The following is an 8,529-nucleotide window of genomic DNA, read 5'->3' as shown; positions in this document are numbered from 1 at the left end:
TTGATTGTTTTATTAAATCTTTAATTTTATTTACAGAAAACTATGGAATAGAAAAAAAGACTTTAAAGATCAAACTATGACTTTAAGAGTACAATGAGCATGAGACACAGCAATTGTGCAGTGCAAGCAGACCCATTTCATTAAATTAGTTATTTAATAAGTGTTTAAGAATTTAATAAAACTATTTGTTGTGAAACAACATCAATACTTTAAGTATTGTTATAATGTTGTCTTCTATGTCCTCTGAGGCCGAATTTAAAGAATTTGAGCCGCGGCTCAAATATGGTTGGTTCCACTTAAAATTGTATTCAATGTTTCAAGATTTAAGCCGGCGCTCAATTGAAACCGGTTTTTGGTGGATTTGATACGCTTTTTAAATTCATTCAATTCATTAAATTCATCATATAACTGTAGTCCTATTCTGTCTTTTCAATTCATACTTTGAGTATAGGATCTAGAAATATTCTAACCTTGAAATTCAGGATTTTCCCAACTGCTCGGAATTTATATATTCTCGGTTTCCTGCGGCTTAAACTTGTTTCTCTGTTTTTCAAATCATTTTAGTGTTTTATTTTAAGACTTAAAACATGGCAGGTGACAAAATTCAACCTTCGACATATCATATTCAATTAGTTTAGTCGTTATTAAAGATTGTCATCCTCTTTGGGTAACTCTGTATAATAACAAAAATGTTCATGCTTATTTAATAATTGATAATTTGGTGGTTTCTCTAAACCAGTCACTTGTGGTTATGTGCAGCAGAGGCAAGGAAGAAAATAAAAAAAACGACGATATTTTTCTCAATGTTGCTCAGATAAAGGCAAAGAGAATAGAATATATATATTAGAGTGGAATTTAGACAATCCCTTGGTATGAATTTTGTAACCCCCCTTTCAGCCTGAAAGGGAGTTCAAAGTGTACAAATCATGTAAATGTTCACAAATTATATGCAGTAGACAAGGAGAATTGAATACAAGGAGGGGGCAATAGGGTTTCCGTACACTTTGCTGTGACGTATTTGGGCTGCTGGAGAACTAGTTTTTGCGTAACAACAATAATAAAGGCAGCCGATCTAATGTAAACAAACATGAGTTAGTATACGGCGAATCTTCATCTAACGCAGAGATGCACCAATGTCTGTTTATCATTTGTGTTATTGTTTACAATCTTTATTATTGTTGTTACGCAAAAACTAGTTCTCCAGCAGTCCAAAAACGTCACAGCAAAGTGTACGGAAACCCTATTGCCCCCTCCTTGTATTCAATTCTCCTTGTGCAGTAGAGTACATTAATAAGTATGTTCCCTAGACTATTCATTTCAAGTTCGAATTTTTTAAACTGTTAAATAAACTTTATAATGAATTAGGTGAATAAAAAACATCATTTAATTTATAGTTATAACGGAAAATCATCGTTTGTAAAGTGAAAGGCATAGAGTCTATGTGAAATGATCATTGGACAATTATTAAACCAGCCTATTTCATAATTTGGTTTTCTTTTAATATTAATTTAAGATTTTCTATAAAATGATATTCCAGGGCTCAAAAGGTTTTTTAACTTTAATAATTTATTTTTAATTAAATTTTACAATAGTTTTGAATATTAATATGACATCAGGTGAAAATATTTTGATATTTCTATATTTCTTCTTCTCTTTCTTCTTGTTCATCTTTCATACATCTTTCAATCATATAACGGCTAATTTTGAAAAAAAAGGATGTTTTTGTAAATTAGCCATTTTTACAAGAAGGACCATTTTTTCCTGAGCCCAGGGCCCAAAAGGTTATATAGCACAAATATGTGAAGTACACCTGCAGTATGGAAACATTAGAACAAAATGGTCGTTTTACACTTTTTTCTAGTAAATTCCACTTTAATATATATTCTATTCTTTTGGATAACGGTTTAAAGATGACCGCGAGGTGAATCAGAATTCAGACATTTCAACTTGAAATCAGGGGTCGCTTGAAATTGCGTCTAAAGTTCCTTAGATCCCCCTTTAATCCACTTTAAATTAGAATTTTGCTAATTACTTCTTTTCAACTAAAGCTAAGAAAGAACTTTAGAATTCTAAACTGCACATGGTAAGGGCTACAAAAAAGTATAAATGATGAGATTGATCTTTATTATAAAAGTGGAAAGGAGTTGGGGGCGTTTTTAAATCCATCTTTATGATGATATGTTCCATGGGTGGGTCATGAAGAGAGTTCAGGGTGTATTCCCAGTTTTTTATATGTTCATAGACTAATTAGACTATAGATTTAATAGATGAAAAGTTCATAGACTACATAGACTACAGATCTAATAGCTGTTAAGTTTATAGACAACATATACTACAGATATGATGCCTGCCATGTTCATAGACGACAGAAGAAGTTATAGAGGAGGTTCACTTTTCTATCCTTGTTATTTATAATCCATGTTTATAGAAAAGGTGCAGTTTCCTTTCCTTGTTATATTTAATCTATGGTCTGTATATTACAGAAGAGGTGCAGTTTCCTTTCCTTGTTATATTTAATCTATGGTCTGTATATTATAGAAGAGGTGCAGTTTCCTATCCTCGATATAATATTTAATCTATGGTCTGTATATTATAGAAAGGTGCACTGTGCACATCTGTCTGATACAATCCCCAAAGGGGAAATCCTAAATGGTGATAGTGCACTGTAGGGGGGGTAGGGGGTATGTACTATCAGCAAGGGGGGGAGAGGGAGGGGGGATTGACTCTAATGATGACAAGTGGCGAAGTTTATTCCTAGAAATATATTTTTATTGAAACATTTTTTCAAATTTTAAACTTGATGATTCTTTTTGGTATATAAACCCTTTTTAATTGCGATAATTTTGAGTCTACAGAACTCCTTCCACCCCCCAGGGATAGAAGACTGATCTACTAAGTGCGAGATTAAATTGAGTATATGAACGGTGTATTGTACAATTCCGGGAACCATCACTTTAATTAAATTTCAGTGACACACAAAATAATTCAGAAATATGGCTCAGATATATGGGGGATAGATAGATAGGATAGATAGACTAGAAAACAAAAGGACAGATTCCGATACGCTAATTTTCTCCAGCATACCAATGTTTGAGCAATTTTTCTTGTATTACTGTATTTAAAGAGTTTGATATTCGATTCACAACAGCTTACCCTTTAACCTGTTGCGCCGTCTGAACATTAAACTGACGTTAATATTTCCATCTAAAAAATTGATTATCTTTTCATTTAAAAAACGAATTGAGTATTTATGCAGTAGAAGCAAAAAAGGAATTTAAAAGAATTCAACACTTTTTTAATTTATTACAATTTCTAATTTATTACAATTTCTAATTTATTACAATTTTTAATTTATTACAATTTTTAATTTATTACAGTGAAACCCTTAATAACGAATACATCGAAAGAATTCATCAAATGTCGTATTCTTCACTTTCTGATAATGGAATGTTTCAGATATTTAGTTTTTTAATTAAATGATTATATAAAACTCTTTAAAACTGTTCCCACATATTCATGGCTATTTATTTATTTTCGCAAATACTGAAATTTACCTAATATAGTATAAAACTCATTGAAAAATTGTCAAGACGACATTTGATGAATTCTTCCGATGTATTCGTTATTAAGGGTTTTACTGTACAATTTTAAATTTATTACAATTTTTATTTTATTACAATTTTTAATTTATTACAATTTTTATTTTATTACAATTTTTAATTTATTACAATTTTTAATTTATTACAGTTTTTCATGTATTACAATTTTTAATTTATTACAATTTTTTTGATGACAAACATAAATATTTCTATTTTCTTAATAATAATTAACTATATTCAAATAAAAAACATGAATATCTCTAAGTTCTGCATGATTACAAAATATAAAAAGAAAAACATGAATATCTCTAATTCTACATGTCACACAACATGAATGTCTATATTTACAGAGAAAAACATGGATATCTTTAAAATCTGGAGAACTACTATATTTAGAAGAAAAACATTCCACAATATCTTCCTTAGCACACGAGCTTAAAGGAAAAATTATGTTACTTTTCAGGATGGTTTCACATAAAATATAACAGTCTTTTGATATATTTTAACAAAATCACCATATATTTTTGTTTTTCAGATTCAAAAGTCGCATTTTGATATTTATTTGGCGCATTCTGATAATTGACAACTCACGAGTCGATCGATCGATCGATCGATCGATCGAGAGAGAGAGAGAGAGAGAGAGAGAGAGAGAGAGAGAGAGAGAGAGAGAGAGAGAGAGAGAGAGAGAGAGAGAGAGAGAGAGAGAGAGAGAGAGAGAGAGAGAGAGAGAGAGAGAGAGAGAGAGAGAGAGAGAGAGAGAGAGAGAGAGAGAGAGAGAGAGAGAGAGAGAGAGAGAGAGAGAGAGAGAGAGAGAGAGAGAGAGAGAGAGAGAGAGAGAGAGAGAGAGAGAGAGAGAGAGAGAGAGAGAGAGAGAGAGAGAGNGGGGGGGGGGCAACATTTAAAAAAAGAGTGTTCCAGGGACAGTTTTCATGGTTTTAGTTTTTCTAATCTATTCGAGGAGGGTGGGAGGGGGGGGATAGGTCAAAGAAAAGGGTTGTGCTGGTGATAATTTTAATTTTTTCAAGGGAAATTCTCTCCATTTAAAAAAAAAACTAATAATTATCTTTAAACCCAAAATATTATCATTTTCTGTGTAATTTTTAAAGTTGAACAAAAAGTAATTGTTAAATTACTAGGCTTTTCAGACGCTTCGCGCCCATCTTCTATTTCGACTTTTTATTGTGGCTTTATTTGTGAGCATCTTTTCTTTGTACAGTATAAAAAAACCAAAAAATGTTTGCGAATTTCATAATATTTTTTCGCGCATTTTCAAAATTTTACAAAAATAAAAAACTTTTAAGCCCAAATTTTTAAAATTTTGATCATTCATACACAAAGGTTCCACACAAATTTGGGCCCGATCGGTTCAGCCGTTTTGACGTTTATTGGATACAAACAAACAAACACCCACCCAGACAGACAAAATTTATGTATAGAAGGAGAAGCAGAGAGATTTTATGATAAATGTAAGAAGAGAAACTGTAAAATTTAGAAAACCTTGAATTATTTTTGAACAGGTAACAAAATAATAAAATACTTAAAGAGGCAGTTGTAGTAGTTTCATCATCTCTAATTATAGGATAGCTTGTGCGGTTTACAACAGTGCTCTTTGCAACTCTATTTGAGTAACAATTAGAAAGATTTAGTTCTTGAAATGTCCATAATTTTATTGCAACATAAATCGGCAAGTCATTGTGAATTGTGAATTGGAGAGTAGTTTCCGGACTTATTATCAATATCAAGGAGAAGTTTAGAAGTGAACTAGGATAATGAGAAGGATAAGGTTTAGAGAGCTTATCTCCGGGTTCTACATGAAACAGGGGGGAACTAATCTTCAGGATTAAACATACATTTTTCAATAATTCCATATTTTTTTTAAACTAACATTATTCTAATTAAATAATATCGATAAAAAAACAGGATATCATAATCATAAAACAGGATATCATAATCATAAAACAGGATATCATATTCATAAAACAGGATATCATAATCATAAAACAGGATATCATAATCATAAAACAGGATATCATAATCATAAAACAGGATATCATAATCATAAAACAGGATATCAATAAAAGATTATTGAATATTCACGGTTTATTTTTCATATTCATAAAGAGAAAACCTAGATCAATGAAGAGATTTTTAAACTTATTTTTACCCCTCCAAATAAAGATATCTATTGCATCTAACCCAAACTCTATCACCCCCCCCCCGCCTCACCCCTCCCCTCACTCCGCCATCCATGATTACAACGAAAACTATTCATTAAATATGTTTTTCTATCAAATTAGTTTTTAAAAGGAATAAAAATACTAATTGGTCTCAATATTTATTCGTGTTTATATTTATGTACTGTAGATATTTGTATATTTGCATTTTTCTTGTTTTCTAAAATTAATATCTTACATATCTCCTTTATTTGATGAGGTAGATTTATTCCTCTGCTTTGATATTCTCAGGTTATCTCGGATACCAGTCTTTAACCCGTCTCGGAGATTATCTCGGATACCAGTTCTCAATCCGTCCCGGAAACTCTCCCTGAGACTATCCTTGAAGTCCCGGATGAATACGGTTGATGAACGATGAACCTTGTTCCCACCTGGACCCGGAGAATCCGTAACGTCCTTAGAAGGAACATCATGTGACATATCTTGAATTGGGGGGAACCCTGGAACCTTAAATATTAAATTGCATTTAATTTTTTAATACATTCTTAAATAAAATTACTCCTTGATTAAGTATTTTTTACTTGTGGTTCTCTTGGTAGTAGGAAGAAGAGTATCTTCTCCAATGTATACCTGGAGTACATGGTTTACCTGTATATGGTTCTTTAGGTAGTAGGAAGGAGTGTATCTACTCCAATGTATACCTGGAGTACAAGGTTTACCTGAATATTGTTCTCTAGGTAGTAGGAAGGAGTGTGCCCACTGTAATCTCTTATTTCTTCATTTGCTTTATAAGTTTCCACCAGTAGTCTGTACACCTAAGAGGTAACATATTGTAAAATTCTAATTTTTCATCTCTTTATTTTTCACATAGGTCCCCTTTAAGCTGTTCAAAAAATGTACCTCAAAATGTTTCCACATTCCCGCCAGCATGAGTGGAGTATATCCACCCCTGGTTTTTATATCTGGGTTCTGATTAAATTTTCCAGCAAGCAGTTTTACTATCTCCCCCCTGCCCCATCTGTAATCTTACTTTTTTAGTTATTTTTATTTGGAAAAAAATGTAAAAATATGAATTTCGTTTTTTACTCAATTGATATCAGTAAGATATTCCATTACTCCTTAATTTTTCCGTGGAATTTTAGTGGAAAATACAGTGAGAACCAGAAAACTGTAGAAAAGCTAGACGACATTAAAGCAATGATAAAGTGAATATGATATCTAGGTCTGTTTACACTGCGCAATTTCTGTGTCTCAAGGTTATGGGACTATTTTAAGTCATAACTTGAGTCTAAAAGTCGACTTCCTTTTCCAGAGTTTTCTGGTAATCACTGTAGGAAAAAGATTTTTTAACGAAAAAAGAAGGTTTCCTTGCAGCCCAGTGAAGAGCTGTATATCCATTAGCCGGGTCTCTTAAAAAGTTTTTTTTAAATTGCAACAAATTAATGGATGAAAAATATGAAAGAAAAGATCTGAAAAAATACCTTTTTTTCTGGAATTAAATGTAAAAGGAGAAAAAATAAGTTTTTAAGTAGAAAATCAGTTACATCAAGATATTTTGAAAAAAAGGGCAGGTGAATTAAAAAAAACCGTGAGAGAGAAGACGACATTTAAACATTATTATGTGTATGTAATCTTGTTATTTGTAAAAGTTTTACGAATAGCTTAAAAATCAACTAATTAAATTAAATGGGTCTGTGTACACTGCACAATTGCTTAGAGAATACTCATTGGACTTTATTAAGTGTCTTACTAGAGATGAAATAAAATCGATAGCAGTTGAAGCAGAGAAATGAAGACGAAAGATATATATGTTTGTAAAGGAAAGATATATATGTTTGTAAAGGAAAGATATATATGTTTGTAAATGAAAGATATATATGTTTGTAAAGGAAAGATATATATGTTTGTAAAGGAAAGATATATATGTTTGTAAAGGAAAGATATATATGTTTGTAAAGGAAAATATTAAAAGTATAAAGTTAATGAAACTGTAAGCAAAGCATCATTTCAAGTAACACTCCATGCCAAGACGGCAAAGCCCGTTTTACAGTTCAGTATCTTTAAAAGCTTTGCCTGTTAGGTATACCACGTTATTTATCATATTTTTTGTTTCGTTTAACTATTTATTTTCATTTGCGGTTTCTCTGCGAAAGTGACTTGCGCATTCCTTGCTAATAAGAAGCAAAAGAAAAATATCAGAATCTAAGACATTTCGAGTCAGAAAAGTGACAATATTATCTACATTTTTGATCAGATTATTGTTTCAATGTTACCGTTGTAAATCGGGAATTGTCATCTTTGCATGGAGACGGTTCATTGAAAGTACGCGTACAGTCCCTTTCAGAATGGACAAAAAAGCTGTAAGTAACACCTGACTGAAACTAGACGCGGATCTCCGGTAGCAAGTTTAAGCAGGGCACTGTACTCCATCTTCAACCCAGCTCTTAACCATTCCCGTCCTTCAGGGCTTAGGGGAGTAAACTCCGAACCTGACTCCAGGGATACAGGTCTTCTCTTCTTTGGTCGAGTCTATTTACAGATGTTAAAGAAGATTTTAGAACAAACTGATTTTATATTAAGACTGTCTTTGAATGAATAAATTGCAATTTATGACTAAATAGCTTGCAAAACAAGAAAATTAAACCTAAAACAATTCTTGAATGTAACGCTTGTATAAATATCAGTTTTATTCCACACTATTTTGAGAACCACTATATAGTCAAAACAACCCGGTTATAGGAGTAGGGTTGGATATA

At 31.8% G+C, this 8,529-nt stretch overlaps 1 protein-coding gene across 1 annotated transcript; it reads right to left on the bottom strand.

Annotated features, from left to right (window-relative positions):
• Positions 1-5,920: 5,920 nt before the first annotated feature.
• On the bottom strand, positions 5,921-8,340 carry LOC111699160 (ankyrin repeat domain-containing protein SOWAHC). The gene is made up of 5 exons (XM_023469754.1): positions 8,145-8,340; positions 7,141-7,182; positions 6,674-6,791; positions 6,493-6,588; positions 5,921-6,280 (listed from the first exon to the last, which is right to left on the bottom strand). The coding sequence occupies exons 1-5, from the start codon at positions 8,201-8,203 to the stop codon at positions 6,008-6,010; spliced, it is 588 nt and encodes a 195-aa protein (XP_023325522.1). The 5' UTR covers positions 8,204-8,340; the 3' UTR covers positions 5,921-6,007.
• Between the last annotated feature and the right edge of the window lie 189 nt (positions 8,341-8,529).

The sequence above is a fragment of the Eurytemora carolleeae genome, unplaced genomic scaffold, assembly GCF_000591075.1.
Source record: "Eurytemora carolleeae unplaced genomic scaffold, Eaff_2.0 scaffold30, whole genome shotgun sequence".
Lineage (NCBI taxonomy): Eukaryota > Metazoa > Arthropoda > Copepoda > Calanoida > Temoridae > Eurytemora > Eurytemora carolleeae.
Note: the sequence above shows the minus strand (reverse complement) of the source record. Positions and strands in the feature narration are given on the sequence as shown.